Source organism: Schistocerca americana, chromosome X, assembly GCF_021461395.2.
Source record: "Schistocerca americana isolate TAMUIC-IGC-003095 chromosome X, iqSchAmer2.1, whole genome shotgun sequence".
Classification (NCBI taxonomy): Eukaryota; Metazoa; Arthropoda; class Insecta; order Orthoptera; family Acrididae; genus Schistocerca; species Schistocerca americana.
The window spans coordinates 118,611,378-118,638,130 of NC_060130.1; the positions used below are offsets into that span (position 1 = coordinate 118,611,378).

Below are 26,753 nucleotides of genomic sequence, written 5' to 3' on the forward strand. Positions count from 1 at the left end.
ATTCATATGACACAGCCTAGATCAGGCATGGGCTGGAGCAAGACTGCAACCTTCTTCCACAAATGAAGCAATGTCTGGCAATCATAAATCTAGTCTTAGGTCAACATTGCAGAAATTCAAGTTAAACTCAGTTATCTCTGAGGGATGTAAATACTAGTCCCCCTTAAACATCCCAACAACCCCCCCCCCCCCCACCCCCCAATGTAAATACCATATACTTTTGCGTTTTAGTGATTTAAATAACTAAGATAACACTTCCATGCCTGAAATTACAGAGTAGAAAATTGAAAATAGTTAATTATACAATGGAAGGCAAAAATAATAATAAAAAAATGTATATCCAACAAAAGTATTGTCAAACTGTTGTGAGTTACAAAGGTTCTCCAGTTGCAGAGTTTAGAAAGCTCAGGCAAACAATCTGTTCAATATATTTTATTTATTGCATATCGTTCTACTTATAAAATGGATTTTACTGTTCTTCAGCAGGCTACATACTCTTAGATGCCATTCTCCTTCAATTGAACTATTTCTCTATGTATAATGACCTTGCCAATATATTTAACCACATAATGTATTCAATCCAATATCCCCCCCCCCCCCTCACCCTCTCTCTCTCTCTCTCTCTCTCTCTCTCTCTCTCTCTCTCTCACACACACACACACACACACACACACACACACACACACACACACACACACAATACAAGCAAGACTACAGTAATGTTCAGAACATTTTTATTAAAATGTGGGTAAATTTGTTCACATACAACAAAATATATACAACATATTACTCTACAACAAATATAATTCACAATATAATTTCTGTACAGTATGTTTAAAATAACAAAAGTAAGATCACATTTAAAATGCAAATCATTCTAATGAAGATTACATAAGGAACTGAATTACTGCTAGAATAAGTTAATTTGCCAGAACAAACAATATACAATTTCTACGGAAAATACTGATGTTAATAAATATTGCTCCAAGCCAGTATTTTTTGTGTTTGCAAGAAAGAAGAAATATTTAATTGACTTGGCATCCATAATTTTTGTTTAGGGAAGAGGAGGGAATGAATACTAACAGCATTTAATTCTTTAATTAATTAATCAGATCTTCAACCCATGGTAGCTACTATGCATCACAAGGATTCTCAAGTGACCTATAAATGTCTAGGTAGCAAAATCATAATGCAATTTTTAAAAGCACTGCATGTGCTGCAAATGCAGCCTATAAGAGACTGGAGATGATGGTATAACAAACCCAGCTGCCTTGCACCAGAAACTTTAATATAAAATTTCTGAGAGGTGCACATTCGTTTCCTCAATGTTGTGAAATCAAACAAAATATGGCGCTAATCCACTGAAATACAACAACAAAGGTCTTTGTTATATGTTTTGAAAGTTAATATTTGTTACATGTCCAAATATGTTATTGAATCAACTTATTTGACTGTTAGCAAGGTACTTTGTATTTTCTGTTCTCATTTCAAAAGTACAAGAACTGTCATTCATTGGATATAACCACTTTCCAAAACACTGCAGGTCAGACTAAAACTTTGGTCATTTTGTAATTCAGTGCCACCACCACCCATCCTGAAAAATACAAAGGCCTGGATGGCATATAACTTCAAAAATAATTTATCTTTTGCCCTTTTATGTTGCTCAAATTCAGTACCTTAGAGTTACTGCTGACTCACATGTTGGGACCAGCTGGTCTTCATCTCAGCCAGAAGTGTTCCAATTTGTCAGTAAACATTCCTGTGCAGGTATCAGATTGGCATTTGAAATTTTATCATGAACTGATCAAAAATGAACATTGCATCATCATCATCAGCAGCAGCAGCAGCTCCCCTTCTCAAGTTCTCTACTTGGGCAGCAGGGAATGCTACTCTCTTGTGTTACATAATTAAAGCTGTGAAGATCAGAAATGATTCATTCTTGGATGGATGGCTGCGTGTAAGAGCATCACCCTTGAAAAGCAATGGTCTGGGTTTAAGTCCCACAACACACAATATTTCTCTCTTGGGAAGTTTGTAATCTTGATAGTCTGTTCCTTTTCTGCACCAATTTGTTCATTTTTCCTTGTATTATGTTGTCACTGCTTTATAATTATGGTATTCTCGGTCACATATGTTTCCCCTAGAGTGTCTATCAGCAGATTACACAAGGATCTGAGGCCCAAAAACAGTTCTTTTTCCGTTACCGAGTCTTATTGGTGAGTGGGCCTTTTTTCCCACTTCTTTTCCAGACATTGCACACACTAGTATTCTTACCACTTACAAAAATATTAAGCTGCCATCAGTACAGGAACAAATATTTCATATCTTACACTTGTAAAGTCTGGCAAAACATCAATGTAATGGCATGCATTCATATTCTCTCTCTCTCTCTCTCTCTCTCTCTCTCTCTCTCTCTCTCTCTCTATGCACTTTATACAGATGAATGATTAACAGCTTTGTTGGCAGACTTACAGCCCAGAAAATCTTGTGACTCTTGAATGGAAACATTTTCCTTTCACTCTTAGTTAGCACCAAACTACATAGCAGGCAGAATATCACAGATACGGCTTCATTTGCATGGGAGAAAACAACTAAGAGTTTATAGCATATGCCCAAACAGATGCTATTCAAATAAAGTAAAATAATTAGGTTTTGCTCCAAAAAACATTACATGCATTCAGCGCATTAAAATACAACATTATTACAAAAGCAGAGAATTGTGGTATAGCTGAAACCACAGAAGCACACAAAATGAGCAGTTAAAATTATTAATAACTGAATATTCTGGTCAGTTAAATGCATACAATAATGAAATGATATGTGGTTCTTAGCTGCACATAGTCTGTTTGGCTTTGGCACTTACAAAAACAGTTGCAGTGTTTCACACAGACTACAGTCTGCACATAATTAACAAAATGAATACAGTATACAGAAAGAAACTGACTGCTGTCATCATACAAAATTTAATTACTGTAATCATCGTATTTAGCAAGGTAATTTGCTGGTACATATCCTTTGTTCCCAAACCTGTCAACTACTAGCCACCATTCGGAATTTCCTTGGGCATCTTCATGTTGGAGAACATTAACAACTTGCCCAGCCTTTATAGCCAATGTAGTAGGTCCCTGGCCTTCAAAGCTGTAGACAGCATAGTAGAACTGCAAGTAAACAAACACTATCAATTACAGAATGTGATGGCATAAAGGAACAGCAACTATATATATTTTTTATTGATTCAATTTCTTATCCCATTAGCATACATATTACTTAATGATGGCTAGTTTTGAACGAGTCCACTCATTTTCAAACCATTGCTCGTATCTTCATCATTTGATTGTAAAATAATTCCAGTGTTTCATGTAAAAGTGTTGGTCGGTTCTTAAAGTATGTATACCTTTGAACTGTCTGTCCTTGGCACAACTAACTTCCATATACTACATTTTTGCTAAGCTGACCTAACGTTAGGAAGTCAATTTGCCAATGACAGACTAAAACTTTTATAAATTTCACTGGAATTATTTTGCAATCACATAATAAAGACATAAGCAATGGTTTGAAAATCAAAGAACTTGTCCAAAACTAGTCTCTAGTAAGGAATATGTATGCAACTGTGGCAGGAAACATAAATTAATAACTGTTATGTTTTTCACATTAATAACACTGCTAATTTTTGTGTGTGTAAAGGTATACAACACTTCATACAATGATTTAGGTAAATCATGGATGGGAGGGAGAGGAGACAAAACGTTTGGAATGTAGTACACTTCAAAAATATTGTTAAAATTAAACACAGACATAACATATGAAATGAAGAGATATAATAAGGAATACACAAGGGGGAAAAGTCAATAACAAAACCTGTAGACTGGATAGCTTAATTATACATTTTCGAAGACGTTGGCATAGTTAATATGCCGTTGGAAAGCAACTATGGAGGTGAGTTTAATAAAGCTGCTTAGATGGCAATATTAGTTTATTTCTATTCTCAGCCTAATATAACTTAAGATGTGAGTAGAGTTTTAGAATTTTAAATTGATAGAATAGAGTTTAATAATAATAAATGATAATTTCTACTGATAACATTTCCATAGAAAACATAGATGGTGTTGCTGCATTGTGTCTGCAGAGTGATGGTGAGGGAAGGGGTGGACAAAATAGGTGGTATGGAGTGATGTTGGAGCTGGAACAGAGAGGAGTTGGAATGTAAAGAGAGAGAGTAGAGGCTCTTGGGTCTATAGCTGGTAGGATGGGAAGAAGTCAGCATGGAGTTCTGGATCAGGAAGGGGGAGCAGGTTATAATTTACTTTGGAGGTACTCTCTAACCTATACAGTTCTTTCTAATTTGGTTCAAATGAATAATCAGCCTCAAGTGACATATCCAGCACCATTAAGGCGGGTAGGACGTCAAACGGGCCGTCTTGGAGCAGGAGAGACACCACAGGACATTTCAATTTCCACTGTCTATATTTTTACGAATAAATTCATAAAACTTTGTCAGCATGACCAGGAAGGATTCAGGATTCACAATTATAGCAGTGGAAGTTCAAAAAAAATAACAAAATAATTTTTTTGTACATGTGAAAGGTCATCATTTTTTCACTTCTATTGGCTGCGTTTGTTGTTATAGGTACACGTTTCTTCATAAGTAAGAGAGATTCTTCGATGAATTTTGCACAGCATACAAACCATACTTACAGGTGTATGAAACTCTAGAAATTATTTAATTTATGAAAAAATAAATGTGCTGTTGCATTTTAAACTTTATGTTTAGAAAAAACTCAAATATTATAGTTAATTATCTCAATTTTTACCACAGTTTTTAATATATTTGGAAAATTCTTGAGTTTCATACAACTGTAAGTATGGTTTGTATGCTGTGCAAAATTAATCTAAGAATCTCCCTTACTTATGAAGAAAAGTGTACCTATAGCAACAAATGCAGCCAATGGTAAGTGAAAAAAAGGTGAAATACAAATGTAAAAAAATAAATTATTTTCTTATATTTTTGAGCTTCCACCACTATAAGTGTAAATCCTGAATACTTTCTGGTCATTCTGACAAAGTTTTATGAATTTATTTGTAAAAGTATAGGCAGTGGATGTTAAAAATTCTTGTGGTGTCTCTCCTGCTTTAAGTCGTCCCGTTTGACGTCCTACCCCCCCCCCCCCCCCCCCTTAATTAATTAGGAATGTAGTACCAGATTTCAGGATCGCCATAAGTTTCCCTAGGTGAAATTCCCTGATTTCAGACAAGTTTTAACATTTTTCCCTGACAAAATTTGAGATCTCAAGGGTAAGTAAAGACATAAGTTGACAGAAAGAAGTAAGGACTTCTGTATTTCTCCCCTGTGTGAGCGAAATCTTAAGTACTATCATCATCTTTTGTAATGAACTGTTTTTAGATGGAGAAAGCAAGCCAAATGGTATGTGTTTCATTAGGATCACTTGTTGTTTTATTTCAATAAAACAAAACACATTTGGTGACAAAAATACCCATTTCCTTGGAGTCGCAAGACAGATTTAAAATACCTTCACTGATTTCAGAAATAACCCTAGAAAAAAGTAGGCCTTTTGAAAGAAGTGTATAAGGCAGGGAAGAGTTGTGTAAACCAACACTGTAGATGGCCACCAATAAAATGTCGGTTCTACAATGTTCGTTATTGAAGACTACCTTATGTCTATTATTTAACAGGTATTTTGTGATTTTTATTTCAGGAAATACACGAGTACATAATATACGAACTGCCAGTGACTGCCACAATTTTCTTCTTCTTATTGTCAATACTTTCTAATATATAAATTATTTTTGAAGTGTGAAAATGTACTAGAATAAATAAAATGTCCATAAAATGCCGCGCTGTACAACGTACTTGCGGTGAGGCAGTCACAGTTCACGAACTCCATCACTCGTGGCCTCTGGCCTGCCAAGGAGCACTGCAGTCCTGAGTCCGTGTACGAACCATGAAAATCCACCGCATTATGCCACACACACAAACAGACCCGACCTGCAGGCAGATCGGTGAGACTAAATCCGAAGGGATAGAGCTTGCACGTCAGTGGGAAACAACGGGCTTCAGATCGGCAGGCCCGATCCTTCAGAAATACCTGCAGAAATGGCCTCCGGCTTTGGCCCTTTGTGGAAGTCCACTCGTGTGGCCAGCTTCCGCATCTCACAGACACCGTGTTGATGAAATGAGACTGTGGTGATCAAAATAGATAACTTGCGCAAATACTCTGAGAATCCAATACTAATGAGGAAAGGTAGCAACTCACTGTAAAGATGTTCGCTGAGCTAAAGACAGGCACGTAGAAAAGACAATCGCACTCTCACAACAATTTTCGGCCATAGCTTTTGTCAGAAAATAAGAGCATACACACATTCACACAGTTACTCAGACACAACTCATGCACACATGACCACAGTCTCTGGCTGCTGAGTCAACAATCTCTGAGAATCAGATCCAAACAAACCACTCCTCGTGCCTCCCTGCCTCTCATCGGCCGCTGCTAGCTAGTGGCAGCACTGATGGCAAACCGAGGGGAATGGTAGGAAGGAGAGAAGCAGTAAGATGAGGGAGTAGGGAAGTGGCACACGTAGTCAGCTGTAACCAGCCAGTGACGAAGCATTACATCTCAGTAAACAAACCATTTCATCTAATGAGAAAAAAAAATGAGATTTTTCTATAGGTTTTTTTTTTTTTTTTTTTTTTTCTTCTTCCAAATTTCCCTTATATGTTTGAAATTTCCTGATTTCCAGCTCTGGTGGTAACCCTGGATTTTTATGACTGCATAATTTGCTCCTTTCTTTGCCAGAGGCAAGCTGTCAACCTCATTATTCATGTTGTTTTCAAATCCTAAACGGTTGGTAATAACAAACCTCAAAATCTACTAATGTACTTTGTTTGATGAACCCTCTGCCAGGCACTTAAATGTGATTTTCAGATTAGCTGCCATGTAAGCAGGAGATCCCGGGTTCGAGTCCCGGTCGGTGCACACATTTTCAGCTGTCTACATCGAGGTATATCAACAACACCTGTCGGCAGCTGAGCGTTTCAGTTAGTCATAATTTATTCCAGGGAAAATCTGCACGGTCATCAACAGTATTCTGTTCTTTCGAGAACAGTTACTGTCTTCATATATATAGTTAAAGGCTATCCAGCCATTGACCTTCGTCTGTGCGAATGCGCACAGGTTGCCCGAACTCTTACGGGAATCGCCAAAGCGTGCGCAAGTAATGAGTGAATGGGCAAATGTCTATAAGGTACATTACATATGTAGAATTGTGGACAGTTGGGAATGTGAGTCTCATGGGAAGCGTGTAAGGGAGAAGTCCCTGCAGTCACGCTATTCATCTGTGTCCTCGGTGGCTCAGATGGATAGAGCGTCTGCCATGTAAGCAGGAGATCCCGGGTTCGAGTCCCGGTCGGGGCACACATTTTCAGCTGTCCACATCGAGTTATATCAACAACACCTGTCGGCAGCTGAGGGTTTCAGTTAGTCATCATTTATTCCAGGGAAAAGCTGCACGGTCATCAACAGTATTCTGTTCTTTCGATAACAGTTACTGTCTTCATATATACAATATGTGTTAGATGACTATGTACCAAGCAAGATTGTAAGAGATGTAAAGGAGCCACCGTGGTACAACAACTGAGTTAGAAAACTGCTGCGGAAGCAAAGGGAACTTCACAGCAAACATAAACATAGCCAAAGCCTTGCAGACAAACAAAAATTACGCAGAGCAAAATGTAGTGTGAGGAGGGCTATGCGAGAGGCGTTCAATGAGTTAGAAAGTAAAGTTCTATGTACTGACTTGGCAGAAAATCCTAAGAAATTTTGGTCTTATGTCAAAGTGGTAGGTGGATCAAAACAAAATGTCCAGACACTCTGTGACCAAAATGGTACTGAAACAGAGGATGACAGACTAAAGGCCGAAATACTACATGTCTTTTTCCAAAGCTGTTTCACAGAGGAAGACTGCACTGTAGTTCCTTCTCTAGATTGTCGCACAGATGACAAAATGGTAGATATCGAAATAGATGACAGAGGGATAGAGAAACAATTAAAATCGCTCAAAAGAGGAATGGCCGCTGGACCTGATGGGATACCAGTTCGATTTTACACAGTTCGATTTTACACAGAGTACGTGAAGGAACTTGCCCCCCTTCTTGCAGCAGTGTACTGTAGGTCTCCAGAAGAGTGTAGTGTTCCAAAGGATTGGAAAAGGGCACAGGTCATACCCGTTTTCAAGAAGGGACGTCGTACAGATGTGCAGAACTATAGACCTGTATCTCTAGCGGCGATCAGTTGTAGAATTTTGGAACACGTATTATGTTCGAGTATAATGACTTTTCTGGAGACTAGAAATCTACTCTGTAGGAATCAGCATGGGTTTCGAAAAAGACGATCGTGTGAAACCCAGCTCGCGCTATTCGTCCACGAGACTCAGAGGGCCATACACACGGGTTCCCAGGTAGATGCCGTGTTTCTTGACTTCCGCAAGGCGTTCGATACAGTTCCCCACAGTCGTTTAATGAACAAAGTAAGAGCATATGGACTATCACACCACTTGTGTGACTGGATTGAAGAGTTCCTAGATAACAGAATGCAGCATGTCATTCTCAATGGAAAGAAGTCTTCCGAAGTAAGAGTGATTTCGGGTGTGCCGCAGGGGAGTGTCGTGGGACCATTGCTATTCACAATATACATAAATGACCTTGTGGATGACATCGGAAGTTCACTGAGGCTTTTTGTGGATGATGCTGTGGTATATCGAGAGGTTGTAACAATGGAAAATTGTACTGAAATGCAGGAGGATCTGCAGCGAATTGACGCATGGTGCAGGGAATGGGAATTGAATCTCAACGTAGACAAGTGTAATGTGCTGTGAATACGCAGAAAGAAAGATCCCTTATTTAGCTACAATATAGCAGGTCAGTAACTGGAAGCATTTAATTCCATAAATTATTTGGGAGTACGCATTAGGAGTGATTTAAAATGGAATGATCATATAAAGTTGATCGTCGGTAAAGCAGATGCCAGACTGAGATTCATTGGAAGAATCCTAAGGAAATGCAATCCGAAATCAAAGGAAGTAGGTTACAGTATGCTTGTTCGCCCAGTGCTTGAATACTACTCAGCAGTGTGGGATGCGTACCAGATAGGGTTGATAGAAGAGATAAAGAAGATCCAACGGAGAGCAGCGCACTTCGTTACAGGATCATTTAGTAATCACAAAAGCGTTACGAAGATGATAGATAAACTCCAGTGGAAGACTCTGCAGGAGAGACGCTCAGTAGCTCGGTAGGGGCTTTTGTTGAAGTTTCGAGAACATACCTTCACCGAGGAGTCAAGCAGTATATTGCTCTCTCTTACGTATATCTCGCGAAGAGACCATGAGGATAAAATCAGAGAGATTAGAGCCCACACAGAGGCATACCGACAATCCTTCTTTCCACGAACATTACGAGACTGGAATAGAAGGGAGAACCGATAGAGGTACTCAAGGTACCCTCCGCCACACACCGTCAGGTGGCTTGCGGAGTATGGATGTAGATGTAGATGTAGAACTGCCCAAAAACCACATCCAGGCTGGTCGGTACACCAATCCTCAACGTTAATCCACCATGTAGATCCAATCTGGAGCTGGCACAACTCCCTGTCCCAGAAGTGGCACAAACACATGCAGCTATCCAGGTGGGTGACTCGAGATGGTGTAATGTAACACCGAAATCAATTTTAAATGCAATACGATCTACAAATACAGCTGAAGGTGACATGATTACTACACAAAGATATAGCAACAGCTGTCATCCCACAATCCATTGGAAGATGGATGGATGGAAATCCTGCACTTGGAAAGAGAACTTGATGCCACTGATCCAGGGTACACTCCAAGTGTTCCCTTGCCCACCTCCTGCATACACCATGGTGCTGTGGGGTGTGTAATGGAAGCCTAGAGGCCAAACTGATTGTGTGAAGACAGTTGCTACAGTCTGCATTGACAGAGCCTTCCCAATTGCCTCCTTGAAAGCATTATGCATTTCTTTTGCATTCTTCTCAGTGTACCTACAAGCCATAATTTGTATGTATTGTTCATCAGCTGGTGCTGTTAAGTGACCACTCTGAGGCATATCGTCACCATTATGTTTCTCACAATAGTGGCTATTTGTTCAAATGATATCACTGTGGTGTATGTCAGTTCCCAGGCAACTTCCCATGTTGATGACCCTTCTTGCCTTAGTCACAATAAAAGCAAGCTTGAAATGACTCTGATCACTGTCCTATTCTGGAGACAAGGCAAACATTACTAAACTGCACTGATAATGATGGTTTCCTTACACCTCTATTATACCAGAAGCTATTCACAGCAATTTCCTGTGGTCAAAAATGTTTGAGAAAGAGGTTTCCATTACATAACACAAACTATGCAAATCATGAGAGCGGGCCAAAACTTGTTTTATGCAGTGAACATGTTTCAACAATTTCCTTATTTGTCCACACAAAGCCACCTATCTCGATAGATTCAGTATTTTTGAGGTGGAAACTTGATCACCAGCAAATGCTCTTCACCTCGTGTTTCCCTTCACTTGCTCTTAATTTACACTGCACTTTCACCGATTATTCAACACTGTATGTATCCACCACCCACAAATTCTCATTTCAATACCTAATGCTATGTCCCATTTTTATTCATTCTTGTAAATAATGGGACCAATCACGGTGTAGAAATAGTAAGACACTGGACTTCGATTGAAGAGGATGGCGATGCAAACACTCTTCTGACCATCCAGATATAGGTTTTCAATGGTTTCTTTAAATAAATTAAGTCAAATAAGAGGAGGGTTTCTCTGAAGCTGACACAGCTAATTTCCTTACCCCGTCAAAGCTCATTTTCCATCTCATGACCTTGTACACACCAGAACAGTGAAGCCTACTCTTCCAGCCTTCTCCCCCTTTTTTGATATGATATGATTTTTGATCCTCTAATCACTTCCAGATATTTTCCTTATCTTCATTCAGGACTCTCATACAATTTGATCAAATGATATTTACATCTACAACTTTTGCTCTAGCCACCAAAGTATGTCTCACTTGTGATTTGAGTGCTCTTGTTGTTAAGTGTTATCCCGCTCGTACTAGATTTCAGTCTCCTCTGTCTGTATTTCATAAATTATGTCTAGCTCTTTTCTTATTCCTTCGTCTTATGACTGTAATTCTCACTTCATCTCTGGTCTTCCTTATATTTCAATTTGGTTCCCAAAGACACAAACTATGGTTGAGTATTATGTATCCTTGTCAGTGAAATGATAATGCTCTCATTATATTGAAAGAAAAGCACTGTTGTGTACATATTGAAGCTGTCCTCAAGAGCAACGTTTACTCATCAGAAGCCTCCACAGTTAGTGTATTTGATTTATATTCATTAATTCTGCACAGTTTTTGGAAGTAATCATTTTTACAAATGGCTATATTAACTACACTGAGTTTTCTGGTACTATTAGTAATTTAGCACTCACTCTATTTCAAAGGAAAGATCAATTTTACTTGTGTGCCTAGGCGAGGTTTCCCGAAACCTCATGGAATATTCAGTACTCCGGGAAAACTTCAAGAATCACATCAGATACCTCCTTGTGGAGGCGATGGCATTACAAATCCAGAGGTTGGACAAGCTATGCACTAAGTGAGTGAAATTGTTAAGCTGTCTGTGTTTTTTACTGAAGTATCAGGACAATGGCCTTATTCCGAAGTTTTCCAGAGTGAGACATTTCATCCAGAGGGCTGCTGCAAAATTCATTACACGAAAGGCAAGGCTAGCACTAGAGGAGGAGAGGATCCATTTTACTGACCGTGAACTGGATGCTATATTAAAACAGCTGTTTCATCTGCATATGGAGATTGCATTCAGCCTGCCATCACTTTCATGGGCATGGGTTGACAGCACGACCTGGGCAAAATCGGACTGGGTCCATAAGGATTCTACAACTAGACAGTTTTCAAAGTTCGCCGGCTGTCTGCAACATTACTGCATGAAGATACTTTTCGACGCTCCATGGTCAATTTAACGGATAAGATTTTGGACAACATAACACTGTCTGTGCTTGGGAAAGGGTTGAACTTCGCCCCTACGCTGAGAACCCTGCCTTTGACTGATTTTATTAGCACTGTTAACGAAGCTGTTAGGCCTCTTCCTAGTGATGCTGCAGAAGAAATAAGACGTGAAACATGTCATGCACTCACGAAAGCTCCACCTCGGAATAGCAACATTTCTGCAATGGAAAGGGCCGCACTCCGAAAGCTATGAGAAGATCCTCCCACGGTGGTCTTACCAGTAGACAAGGGAAACACCACCATGCTGTTGCCACTTGAGGTTTATGAACAGAAGATTTATAAATTGCTGAGTGAACCAATGTATTGGAAGATTGACAAATACCCCAAAGGGAAAGTGGATAGGAAAACATCAGCACTGCTGAATTCTTCTTCTATTCTGCAAGAAGTGGTCAAAAGACTGAGACCTCATAGGTGTGTGCCACCCACCAGGTTATATGGTCTTCTGAAGATTCATAAAAAGGAGGTTCTGTTATGGCTGATCGTCAGTAATATAGATGGCCTTCACGTACTGAGATCTTTTGTGGGGAAGTGCACACATCATGTTTGCAACTCAGCTGACTTTATCAATAGACTGAAGTCACTTTAACTCAGTGAAACTGACTTACTAGGGAACTTTGATGTCATCTCACTTTTCACTAAGGTTCCTCCTATGGACACATTTTGTCACTCATCAGCAACAAGTTCACGGCCGATATAACATCACTTTTTCATCATGTCCTTTCCCCAATGTACTTTTTATTTAACAACAAATATTTTGAGCAGACTGATGGTGTTGCCTTGGGCAGTCCTCTCCCCCCATTGGCAACAAACTTTTAATGGAAGGCTTTGAGGAAAGGGCTCTTGATTCAGCAGACCTCAAACCAAGAGTCCTCTGGTGATATGTCGATGACACTTTTGTAGTGTTGCCCCATGGCAAAGGAGAACTGTCAGGCTTCTTGCAACATCTGAACTCAGTCCGCAAGAATATCCAATTTACGACAAATACAGAAGGATGGTTACTTCCGTTTTTGGACATCTTGGTTACTAGGAAAGTGGATGGGTCATTAGAGCATTCTGTCTACCATAAGCCCACACATATTGACCCTTATCTCCAAGTGTCGAGCTGCCATCACCCTTCACAAACTACTGGCATCCTTAGAATGTTGGTTCTACATCTACATCTACATTTATACTCCGCAAGCCACCCAATGGTGTGTGGCGGAGGGCACTTTACGTGCCACTGTCATTACCTCCCTTTCCTGTTCCAGTCGCGTATGGTTCGTGGGAAGAACGACTGTCTGAAAGCCTCCGTGCGCGCTCTAATCTCTCTAATTTTACATTCGTGATCTCCTCGGGAGGTATAAGCAGGGGGAAGCAATATATTCGATACCTCATCCAGAAACGCACCCTCTCGAAACCTGGCGAGCAAGCTACACCGCGATGCACAGCGCCTCTCTTGCAGAGTCTGCCACTTGAGTTTGTTAAACATCTCCGTAAAGCTATCACGGTTACCAAATAACCCTGTGACGAAACGCGCCACTCTTCTTTGGATCTTCTCTATCTCCTCCGTCAACCCGATCTGGTACGGATCCCACACTGATGAGCAATACTCAAGTATAGGTCGAACGAGTGTTTTGTAAGCCACCTCCTTTGTTGATGGACTAAATTTTCTAAGGACTCTCCCAATGAATCTCAACCTGGTACCCGCCTTACCAACAATTAATTTTATATGATCGTTCCACTTCAAATCGTTCCGCACGCATACTCCCAGATATTTTACAGAAGTAACTGCTACCAGTGTTTGTTCGCTATCATATAATCATACAATAAAGGATCCTTCTTTCTATGTATTCGCAATACATTACATTTGTCTATGTTAAGGGTCAGTTGCCACTCCCTGCACCAAGTGCCTATCCGCTGCAGATCTTCCTGCATTTTGCTACAATTTTCTAATGCTGCAATTTCTCTGTATACTACAGCATCATCCGCGAAAAACCGCATGGGACTTCCGACACTATCTACTAGGTCATTTATATATATTGTGAAAAGTAATGGTCCCATAACACTCCCCTGTGGCACGCCAGAGGTTACCTTAACGTCTGTAGACGTCTCTCCATTGATAACAACATGCTGTGTTCTGCTTGCTAAAAACTCTTCAATCCAGCCACACAGCTGGTCTGATATTCCGTAGGCTCTTATTTTGTTTATCAGGCGATAGTGCAGAACTGTATCGAACGCCTTCCGGAAGTCAAGAAAAATAGCATCTACCTGGGAGCCTGTATCTAATATTTTCTGGGTCTCATGAACAAATAAAGCGAGTTGGGTCTCACACGATCGCTGTTTCCGGAATCCATGTTGATTCCTACATAGTAGATTCTGGGTTTCCAAAAACGACATGAGACTCGAGCAAAAAACATGTTCTAAAATTCTACAACAGATCGACGTCAGAGATATAGGTCTATAGTTTTGCGCATCTGCTCGATGACCCTCCTTGAAGACTGAGACTACCTGTGCTCTTTTCCAATCATTTGGAACCTTCCTTTCCTCTAGAGACTTACGGTACACAGCTGTTAGAAGGGGGGCAAGTTCTTTCGCGTACTCTGTGTAGAATCGAATTGGTATCCCGTCAGGTCCAGTGGACTTTCCTCTGTTGAGTGATTCCAGTTGCTTTTCTATTCCTTGGACACTTACTTCGATGTCAGCCATTTTTTCGTTTGTGCGAGGATTTAGAGAAGGAACTGCAGTGCGGTCTTCCTCTGTGAAACAGCTTTGGAAAAAGGTGTTTATTATTTCAGCTTTATGCGTGTCATCCTCTGTTTCAATGCCATCATCATTCCGGAGTGTCTGGATATGCTGTTTCAAGCCACTTACTGATTTAACGTAAGACCAGAACTTCCTAGAATTTTCTGTTTTTCCCGTCCCTCACAGTTTTACTCGGCACGTACCTGTCTAAAACGCATTTTACGATTGCCTTGAACTTTTTCCATAAACACTCAACATTGTCAGTGTCGGAACAGAAATTTTCGTTTTGATCTGTTAGGTAGTCTGAAATCTGCCTTCTATTACTCTTGCTAAACAGATAAACCTTCCTCCCTTTTTTTTTTTTTTTTTTTTTTCCCTACTAACTTCCATATTCAGGGATGCTGCAATGGCCTTATGATCACTAATTCCCTGTTCTGTACATATAGAGTCGAAAAGTTCGGGTCTGTTTGTTATCAGTAGGTCCAAGATGTTATCTCCACGAGTCGGTTCTCTGTTTAATTGCTCGAGGTAATTTTCGGATAGTGCACTCAGTATAATGTCACTCGATGCTCCGTCCCTACCACTCGTCCTAAACATCTGAGTGTCCCAGTCAATATCTGGTAAATTGAAATCTCCACCTAAGACTATAACATGCTGAGAAAATTTATGTGAAATGTATTCCAAATTTTCTCTCAGTTGTTCTGCCACTAATGCTGCTGAGTCGGGAGGTCGGTAAAAGGAGCCAATTATTAACCTAGCTCAGTTGTTGAGTGTAACCTCCACCCATAATAATTCACAGGAACTATCCACTTCTATTTCACTACAGGATAAACTACTACTAACAGCGACGAACACTCCACCACCAGTTGCTTGCAATCTATCCTTTCTAAACACCGTCTGTACCTTTGTAAAAATTTCGGCGGAATTTATCTTTGGCTTCAACCAGCTTTCTGTACCTATAACGATTTCAGCTTCGGTGCTTTCTATCAGCGCTTGAAGTTCTGGTACTTTACCAACGCAGCTTCAACAGTTTACAATTACAATACCGATTGCTGCTTGGTCCTCGCACGTCCTGACTTTGCCCTGCACCCGTTGAGGCTGTTGCCCTTTCTGTACTTGCCCAAGGCCATCTAACCTAAAAAAAAAAACGCCCAGCCCACGCCACACAACCCCTGCTACCCGTGTAGCCGCTTGTTGCGTGTAGTGGACTCCTGACCTACCCAGCGGATCCCGAAACCCCACCACCCAATGGCGCAAGTCGAGGAATCTGCAGCCCACACGGTCGCAGAACAGTCTCAGCCTCTGATTCAGACCCTCCACTCGGCTCTGTACCAAAGGTCCGCAGTCAGTCCTGTCGACGATGCTGCAGATGGTGAGCTCTGCTTTCATCCCGCTAGCGAGACTGGCAGTCTTCACCAAATCAGATAGCCGCTGGAAGCCAGAGAGGATTTCCTCGGATCCATAGCGACACACATCATTGGTGCCGACATGAGCGACCACCTGCAGATGGGTGCACCCTGCACCCTGCACCAGGCTCATGTTGTTTCTGATGGAGACAGTCTTACAAAGGAGCTAGAACATCATCAACAGTCAGTGTTCAAAGATAATGGTTACTCTCCACATCAGATTAGCACAGTGCTAAGGCAGAAGAAACATGACCAGCCACCACATCAAGAAGGTAAGGAGCTGTTCAAGTCCAGGGTGTTCCTTCCGTACGTTGGCAACCTTTCGTCTAAAGTAGGCAGGATTCTAAGGAAACATCAAGTTAAAGTAATCTTCCAGCTACTGGCGAAGATTAGTGCCCTTCTCAGTTCGGTAAAAGACGATCTGGGTCTGCGGGAGGCCAGGATTTACAAAATTCCTTGCCAGTGTGGCAAAGCTTACATAGGTCAGATGATACACACAGTACACAAAAGATGTATACAACATGAGCACCACACTTGCCTTTCACAGCCCAGTAAGTTGTCCATAGCTGAGCACTGTATTTCCACAGGACACCCTATGGATTATTCTGCCACAAAAATCTTGGCTCCAGTGAGAACTTTTTGGGATTCAGTAATTAAAGAATCTGTGGAAATATGTCTAGCACAAAATATTATAAATCCTGATGGGGGCTTTCAACTGGACAAGGCTTGGGACCCGGTGATTTTTCTAATTTCTTCTGAGAGAAAACAGTTTATTCATAATGACACGTCTGGCGACATCCGACATCTGGGTTTGGTGACACGAGCATGCATTCCGACAGAGGGCGGACATGTAATTACATCTTTACACATGTGTCTGCACTCAGCAGATATAACAGTATTTGCAGAGGGCACAGATTTCGATAGAGGATGCTCCTACGATGGCTGCCAATGTGCATGCTTGCATTTCCTTGCCAATTTTTGCTATAAATCCAACGCCAGGAACTTGTAGTCTCCAGTGGTGGACACTCATCTGAAGATGGCTGGATAGTTGCCAGCCAAAATATTGTGGCAAAAAGTCAACATGATCTCGCTGCAATTCCGAAACCTCATAGAATATTCAGTACACTGGAAAAACTTCAAGAATCACATCGAGTCAGATGATGGAATATTCAATATGTCAGAAAAAGTTACAGAACCACATAGAGAAGGGTATGATCTATTTTAAATGAATAATTAAGAATATGAAAGCAAGTACAGCATTTCTTGATTGCTGACAAAGTCAAAAGTGAAAATTAATTTAAGAGCGATCTTGGGATTGCTTTAACAGAATTCGGTTGGTTGGTTCATTTGGGGGAGGGGACCAAACAGCGAGATCATCGGTCCCATTGGTTTAGGGAAGGAAGTTGGCCATGCCCTTTCAAAGGAACCATCCTGGCATTTGCCTGAAGCGATTTAGGGAAATCGCAGTAAACCTAAATCAGGACGGCCAGACGTGGGTTTGGACTATTGTCTTCCTGAATGTGTGTCCAGTGTGCTAACTACTGCACCATCTCACTCAGTTTTAACAGACTTCAACTGATTTTGTGTGTCAGTTTGTAACTATGCACGATATGAGGAGCGATCAAAAATTTCTGAGAATTTCAATATTGTACCCAAACAAACTTCTGCCACTAGGTACCTCCAGTTGTGTGTTTCAACTGTCAGTCTGCCATGTGATATCATTGGCAGTGCCATGTGCAAACACTGTTGTTGATTTCTTCACATTGTGTTCTACTGTGTCTGCGAATTTTGAAATGGCTGACTTGAAGCACAATGGATCTGCTGTAAGTTTTAAGCTCCATGAAATGACACCTGAAACCCACCACTTAACGATCAAGCTTTTGGTAAGCATGCTTTGAGCCAAGCATAAAATATTTGACTGGTTTAAGCAACTGAAAGATGACCAGGAGTCTGTGGAGGGTGAAAAATGCTCAAGCTGAGGATCAACATGCACAACTACAGAAAAAATTGTGAAGGTGCATGAAGTGATCCCCAAGGACAAAAGGCAGACAATCTTTGATGTTTGTGAAATTGTTGGAATTTTGTGAAAATGCATTCTAGTCGATGAACTGAATGAGAGAAATTGCAGCACGGTTTGTTCCTTGTCTTTTTAATGCCGGCCAGAGATAGGTTAAGGTGGGCACTGCACCTCAAACAACAGTTAAAGATGACCCAAATTTTCTGTCCAAGGTCATAACTGCCTATGAATCATGGATGTACGATTATGGCATGGAAACAAGACAGCAGTACTAAAAATGGAAGACTCCAACAACTCCACAGCTCAAAAAAGCAAGTTCACACAAGCAAGTCAATGCTATTACTACTACTACTACTACTACTACTACATTCATGGAATTGTCCATAAGGAATTTCTTCCATATGGTCAGACAGTCACAGGGCAGTTCTACTGCACTGTTTTAAAAAGACTGGGAGAAGGTAATAGGTACAAAAAGCTCAAGAGATGGAGGAACAAAGGCTGGAAAAACATGCACATCCAAAACAAAACAGCAATCAGAGCAGTCGGATAGAGTTGATGCCATTTGCCAGAAATGTTATGGTCAATATTTCCTGGGATGCAGTGGTTCTTCTTCTTGATTAAAGTTACATACATGGTTAATACTATGCAAATCTACTGAATCAATTGCCTGACAAAAGTAAAAATCAAGTTCCATGAAGAATATTTACATGCTTGCAAAGGTGCTTTGACAGTGTGAAGACTAGGGCTTTTGTGTGTGACTTGTTGGAGCATCCATCTGCTTCATCAGTTTTTTTTTTTTTTTTTTTGAAAGCAGACTAATGCGTGGTCATATAAAAAAATTCAAAGAAGTGATTGCATGTGTGACAAAAAATACGCGATAAATGACTCGGACAAAAGTTGGTGAAAATGTCAACTACAGTGAGTCATGGCCACCAGTACAGTGCTAAGAATGAATTGACTGGTTTATTACTTCACCAATATAGTTGAAAACTTGCTCATGACTCCCCAAATGAAACTATGAGTTCCTATCTTATTATGAAAACATTGGTTCCCATCAAATATGAAATAGCATTCCCTTTCACACAAATGTATACAAAACCATTTTTATTAAAAATCTGTACCACTTTTAAAAGATCACAGAAAGCTATCAGTATTTTGTGGCTCCACTGAACAGTCTGTAGCTGCAAGAAGACTAATGCAGTACTGTTCAAAGAAAAAGAACCATGAAGATAAGATCTGAGAGACTAAGCCTCTTACTAAGGCATATAGAAAGTCATTTTTCCCTCGCTCTTTTTGCGAGTAGAACAGAAAAGGAAATGACTAGTAGTGGTACACAGTACCCTCCACCATGCACCATAACGGTAGCTTGTGGAGTACATATGTAGATGTAGATGCAGACGCAAGGCTCTAAACTACAGCCCCTGAAAGTGATTTTTTGAATTTGTAAATGTTATAAGAAGAGCAACAGGAATAATGTCAGAGAGATTAAAACTGGAAATAGAAGACAATGTTTACTAATGTTACACCTGATTACTAAGAATTTTGACAATGAATAATTACCTAAAAGAGATAACACAATTTAGTTATAGAAAAATATGTAGTATTTAAAGAAACCAAAACATTTTCAGAGAAAGAGAGAAGAAGAGGAGAAGGAGAGCACATAATTTCAACAAGCACACCTATTTGAAGATGATAAACATAAATAAAATTAATGCTACACAAATAAACAGCAGAAAATCATAAACTGGTTGAGTCAAATTTCACAGCAGGTATGTAAAATGGCTGTCTCTGGATGTATAACTGACAATTTCACGAGTCACACAGTTTGGAACAATGACTTGCAAACTGTACTTATCGAAGTAAAAATACCAGCTCAATGGAGACTGTACAAGTAATAAGTGGTGAGCCATCGTGTTGCAAGAACAGGAATTAGCCACCCCATGAGTCACAAAGACAGAAAGTGCATTACCCATGGAAGATTGTTAGGACACAACAAACTGGTTTTAGTTATCACCAGATAGCCACACATATGGGTCTATTTATCAATACCTTAATGCAGATACTGCTAAGTTAAGGATTATACCATAAACAATGTAAATATGGTAATGAAAAATCACACTTGTCAAATAGCTGATACGTCTAATGGTTGATATGTGCATAAACAAGACTGAAAACATAACTGAGCCTTTGGACGAGTTGTCCTCCATAGCTAACACATTACACATACGCAAGCATAGTTCCATTGTCCCACTTGACTCTGCTGTACTGGCACTATAGCTAGACTTGGGAGACGGGTTGTACTGGGTGCAGTAGGTGAGGGTAGAAAGGAGACACACAGCAGGAGGGAGGATTGGATAGGTGAGACAGTGAGGCAACAAGCACACAGGATACGACTGTGCACTGGTTAGCTTACTCATTCAGCCACAAGCAAGAGGTGTCGTTTGTGGTGCACAGTGTCATGGAGGAGGTAAGAGGGATACTGTAAAGAAAAGGGCATGAGTTTAAAATGAGTGAAGTGGGGGCCATGGGGACAGAGGCTAGCAGGCATTGAGGACTGCAGGACTGACATCTAAGGACAAGTTGTCACACCAATTTTCATTTGTATAGTTCAGGGAAGAGAGGGGTTCCAGATGGCATGGATTGTGAAGCAACCATTGAAGTTGAGCATTTTGTGCTTGGCACCAAGTGTGACCAGTGGGTAGTCAACCCTGATATTGGTCACAATTTTACGACGGCCTTTCATTCGGGTAGTCACATTGTTAGTCGTTGTTCCCATACAAAAGACTGTGTGTAAGTTAAAGCAGAGCTGGAACAAGATATAACTGCTTTCACAGGTAGCCCTGCCTCTGATAGCACAGGATAAGAACAGGATATGATACAATAGATATGGCTGTGACAGGACTGTAACAGAATGTGCTGTGGATGAGTCTATAGGACATGTCTTGTAGCTGGGTCTACAACAGTGATACAACACAGGGAGAGATTTTGGTGAGGATGGGATAACAACTACCAAGATGGAGGCACTGTTGGTGGTTAGTGGATTTCACATATGCATATGTTTTTGTGGACCCATCAGAGATGCGGAGATCAAAGTGCAGGAAGGTGGCACACTGGGCTAAGGAGTACCAGCTGAAGTAGATGGGACAGAAGTTGTTGATAATGTGGAGGGATAAGGGTAGTGTTTTGGTTGTGGGTCCAGATCATTAAGGTACCATCAATGAACATGAACCAGACATGGTTTGAGACTGTAAGTGGCTAGGAAGGTTTCTCTTGGATGGCCCATAAACAGGTTGACACAGGAGAGTGCAATTCAGGTTCACCTCTATCTCTCCAATGGATCCAAAAAAAAAAAAACCCTCACTTCATATCTGGCTCCTCCATTTCCCTCATGGGATACTGCCTTGAAGTCATTTCAGTTCATGGTGGGGGGCTGGGGGGGGGCTTGTGTGCTCCAAAGAAGCTGGGGACAATGCCTGCAGTAGAGTAGCTGATGACTAGGTCACACTGCCTTCAGTGTGGCCCACAATACAGACTTTGTCATCAACTCACAGGTGCAGCTAACCCTGAATGGAAACCTTGTCTTGCAGGTTGGGAGTTCAGCACATTGTTAATATCCCTGGCTTGTAAAAGCCTGTCATCACAAACAGCCCTTAAGAAGAGAAACTATGCCAAGAAACATGGATGTGAATATAACCATACCTAAATTTGGAATATGTGGATGGTTATTGCAGATAGGAGTCACGGACAGTGTTGCTGAAGAGACACTTGGGTATGGAATGTGAGTTGTTGCACTTTGAGAATTTAGTTGGAAAGGAAGTACAGAGATACATACATAGAAATTCTCTCTGTATTACCCAGGAAAAGAGAGTTTGGGATTGGGTTTATAGTGTACAAAGACAGTTTTAGATCTGTTGTAGCTTTTACTCCATGTAATGGAGAATGATGTATTGTATGTATCAAAGGGAAACTTCATAATGTGACCTTCATGGATACATATGCCTCAACAGAAGATTCATATGATGATGTGGAAGATTGTTTTCATGATTGACAGCAGGACATTTGTGATAAAATACCTAGATATGACCTCAAAGCACTCTTTGGTGTCTGTAATACCAAACTGAGGAAGGAAGAGGCTTTTAGAAGTGTGTTCTGAGAGGAAAGTCTGCACAATTAAACCAGTAATAATGCTCCGAGGATTTCCCAGTATGCTTCAGTGAACAATTTAAAAGGGCAGCAAGTACCTGCTTCATCAGAAAAAAGAAAAAAAAAAAAGAAAAAATCTACATAGAGATCAGACATGAATTAAACAAACCAAATAGATCATGTGTTGGAATCAAAAAGATGGGCATCTAGTATGGAAAATGTGCGCACTTTCAGGGGAGTGTAACGCCGCTACCCTTTGGACGCAAAAATGAAAATTATAAATCTACTCCTCACACCCCAATACAAGCCCCAAGCCCAAGATCCAAATTTCATAAAAAGAAAAACAAAGTCCCTCTGTACTAACACTGCATGACTAGTAGCAAGTAGACTGAAAAGAAATAGAAAGGAACCTTGGTAGCAAAGTAACTTAATGTTTTAAAAAAGAGTAAAAAAGAAACAGAATCCATTCGTTTCAAGAAAAAATAATAGTATATCACAAAGTAGCAGAATTTTAGATCATGGAGTATAACCAGTGACCTCAAAGAATACTCTTTGTGAGTGCTCTTTGAGGACACTGCGAAATATAGAAGCTAAAGTTGTAAAGGCGCTTGCCTTGTCGTGTCGTAACTGAACTTGTGCATTCAGACGTAATACTGGTAGACGATACGAGATGGTTTGTTACATTTTGAAGATTTGCAATCTGCTAGAAGTGATTAAAAACTGAAAGAGGTAAATCAGCAACTTTGAAAATATCTTTGAAGTAATTCAAGCTAGGAAAATAACTGAATATATTGTCTTAATTTGATTTTTATCAACAAAAGACTGAACACAACAATGCAATAGACAATTAATAGTTCAACTGATAGGAAGTTATGAACAGTGCAAACTGTGAGGAATATACCTAAACTGCGTTAAAGTAAATAGTGTGATCTGGATATTGCTGTAAACTCTTTGGCTGAATTCACATAACTAATTCCACCCATCAGAAAGAAAGGTTACTTCTTTAAGACAATTACAGAGTGTGCATAGACTAGAATAAACCAACATAAAGTGAATTTACAGTGTTTGACATTTCTTTCAACTCATTTAATATTACGTGCTCATGAAACATTTATCTGTGCGACAACATAGATTATCAACAGAGCGCAGCATTCATAGATATTCTTTGGCGCTCTAGAAAGTTATCGTACTGATTCAGACTATTTAGCTCATGCGAATTGTAAACTTTCACAGATAAAGTGTGGGTGTATATAGGCTGTAATCATGATTAGGACAATAATCTCAGTTTGTATGCATTTGTGTGTAACTAGGCTCGTAAACGTTGGGGAGCAAAAATTCATCTGAGTAAGCCGGTAAACCAACACACACTCGGTGTAAATACAGTGCAGCAAGACAATTCTTTTTGTGACTTTCCTCACAAACATTCTACCGCGAGCTAACTGGAGCCTAGATTGATTAACAATCAATCAATATAAAAGGGGAAGTTACAGGAGCTAATAATGATTATTATGTATTTTTGGGAAAAGGGAAGGGCTTGCAATCATGAGGAAGAAACTTACCGTGACCACCAAAGGAAATAATCCTAGAGGAAAGAAATGTAACATAACACACCTGAAAGCCAGATCTATAGTCCGAGAGCATCGGAGCAGACTGAGACACAGACTACATAGACAGAAAATATTACTTAATTAAAAATACTGTTCTAATAATGGCACATGAAATAATGGTGGAATTGAAAAGACATAAATGAAGAATGGTAGAATGACCAATAAAGACAGACACTTAAACAGAAAAAGGAAGAAAACTGAAATGCTTACAACAAACAAGATTTTATCACACAACATACAATAAAAAGTTAAAGGCATCATGAGTGTGCAGGAAGAAAAAAAAAAAAAAAAAAAAAAGAGGCTATGAGGAGAAAGATACAGGAGGTGGAAAAACATTATGATACAAATGGAAGCAGGTAATTTTATGACAAAATCAAAGAAGGAACTCTGGAATACAGACCTACATAACATTGTATATGGATAAAGAGGGAGATTTGCTGACAATAACCGAGATGTTCTTGACAGAGGGAGATTATTTTAATGGAATTTTGGAAGACAGTCATACTACAAGTGAGCAGCTACCATACTAAGAGACATATCTCAGTTTTGATTCTCATTTAGGAAAAATAAAGTTAAGTAATAACTATTTTGCTTGTTTGCAGGAATGTGTCTGCAGTGCTGGTAACATCCTCACACCACAATCCAATAGTGACAGTGGAAAAAGTGAAAATTAGTCACAGATCAGGTTTCAATATCTTGTAGGACATCCTGAAGACTGAGAAGGTTGCTGGCCACTGGATTCTGTTAGTGCTCACGTCCACTCAAAAAGTCTACCAAATCGATAGAGTAGTTGAAATGTTGCACTTGTGTCAAACCAATCCAGATAACTTCTTTAGCCATCTTGTCACCATGGATGAGTGCTGTGTGCATCACTGTGACACCGACACAAAGGAACAAATTGAGCAGTGGAAAAGTGAGTTTCACGACCACTGGGCAAGATGGTGCTGGTGTGGTGCCAACAGATTATGCTCATAATGGGCAAACTACCACAGGATCATGCAACTGAACTCTCTTGACAAAGCAACGGGAGGCATTGCAAACAAAGTGTTACAGGAAGTTGCCCAAGGGGGATGGTCCATATTATTCATCACAGGGCTCAATCACACATGTTACTTCTTTGGGTTATCAAAATTTTGCCTCTCCACATTTATTCTCCTGACATAGCACCCAATGATTCTTCCTCTTTCCTCAGACACAAAAACCACTGCATAACAGGCATTTACAGCATGACAATGAAGAGACTTTTGAAGTGGAACATTTCCTGAACAGTCACAATGCATATGTTTCCAAATGAGGTCTCTGCCAGGTCATATATAATTGGAAAATGTGTCTCACTGAAGGATGATTATGTAGAGAAGGACCCAACACCATCACAAAGTTTCATGGTCACTGCTAGATATATTCAAGGTGATAATTAAAACTTTGACTATGCCCTGTATCCTGCAAACCCGAAGATAGAAGAGCCCATCTTAGCAGCAGTACTGAAATTAGAGAATGGCCTAAAAAGCACCAGGAACTGATAGAACAACTGCAGAATTGTATTTTTAAAAAGGGGGGGGGGGGGCAGTCAATCTCGTTAAGCGAATCCATTAATTTATCAAGTTGACATGGAAGCGAAGAAAGAATCCCACAAGAATGTACACTAGGCATGATTTAATCAATACATAACGAAGTGGGCAAGCCTTGCTGTTCTTATTACTGAGGACTTACCCTGTTCAATGTACCCCATAACACTTTGTCTAATATTATCTACAATAGGCCACTCTATATGCAAAAGAGATTTTGAGAGAATGGCTCCTTGCCTAATAGGTCACCAACAGATCGGACATTCCCCTGAGGCAAATACATGAAATGGCATATGGATATAATAATGAACTTCATAACCTTTATGTAGACTGTAAGTAAACTTTTGATGGTCTTAGCCTGACAAAAATGCCAAATGATATGTTATTACTGAGTACATAGCATTTAAGTATGTCTCACTCATTCAAGCAACCCTGGCTGGTTCCATGGTGGCAGTGCAACTGGATGCTGAATGAAGTACTTGGTTTGGCATCAGTACCAGAATAAGGCTGGAGGACACCATTTCTACCACTATTTTCAACCTGACACTGGAGGCAGCTATTTGGGAACTCCAAATATCTAATTATATAGTTACAAAGCCTACTCAGATATTTCCATGCACCTGTGATGTGGCGATTATTAATAGAAGAGGCTCATCAGAGAGAACAATGGATGAGCTGAAGGGATCCTTACAACTATGAGGCTTTGTAGTCATGAAATGCAGACCAAGTACATAATGTTCACCGTGAAGGAAAATGACAATCTGAATAAGTTATCAGCAGCATGCTTCAGGATTGAACATGTACAGAACTTTGAATGTCTGGGATCTAATATTAATAGGATTAATTCCATGTCAACTGAAATAAAATCTTGCATCTTAAGTAGTAATCGAAGTTTCCACATGTTTAAGAAGTTATTGGCCTCCAGGATATTACATAGACAGATTAAACGACAAGTATACAAGGTCATGATCAAGTCAGTCAGAACCTATAAATGTGAAATATGTACACAAAAAAGTCACAGTGGAATTAATGACATGAGCTGATAGTGGGCACTGATTTAAATTAGTTGACACTGATTTAAAGCAACGAGGAAAGTTGAAAATTTGTGCTGGCCCGGGCTTCAAACCCTGGTCTCCTGCTGAATATGCAGATGCGCTGACCACTCTGACATCTGGACACAGTGG

The 26,753-nt window shown here is 40.1% G+C and overlaps 1 protein-coding gene and 1 non-coding gene across 3 annotated transcripts in view; one reads left to right on the plus strand and one right to left on the minus strand.

Moving 5' to 3' along the window:
* Window positions 1-663: 663 nt before the first annotated feature.
* The window catches only part of LOC124555307 (dynamin-binding protein-like), a 215,072-nt gene continuing 188,982 nt past the window's right edge, over window positions 664-26,753 (minus strand). Inside the window, exon 22 of one of the 2 annotated variants that reach the window (XM_047129182.1) lies at window positions 664-3,158. In XM_047129182.1, the coding sequence (XP_046985138.1) occupies window positions 2,964-3,158 (195 nt within the window). In that variant the 3' untranslated portion in view covers window positions 664-2,963. The remainder of the gene's footprint in view (window positions 3,159-26,753) is intronic. The other variant, XM_047129181.1, reaches the window with a different exon arrangement.
* Trnat-ugu lies at window positions 7,357-7,430 on the plus strand. The gene has a single exon. It is a non-coding gene; the product is annotated as a tRNA-Thr (tRNA).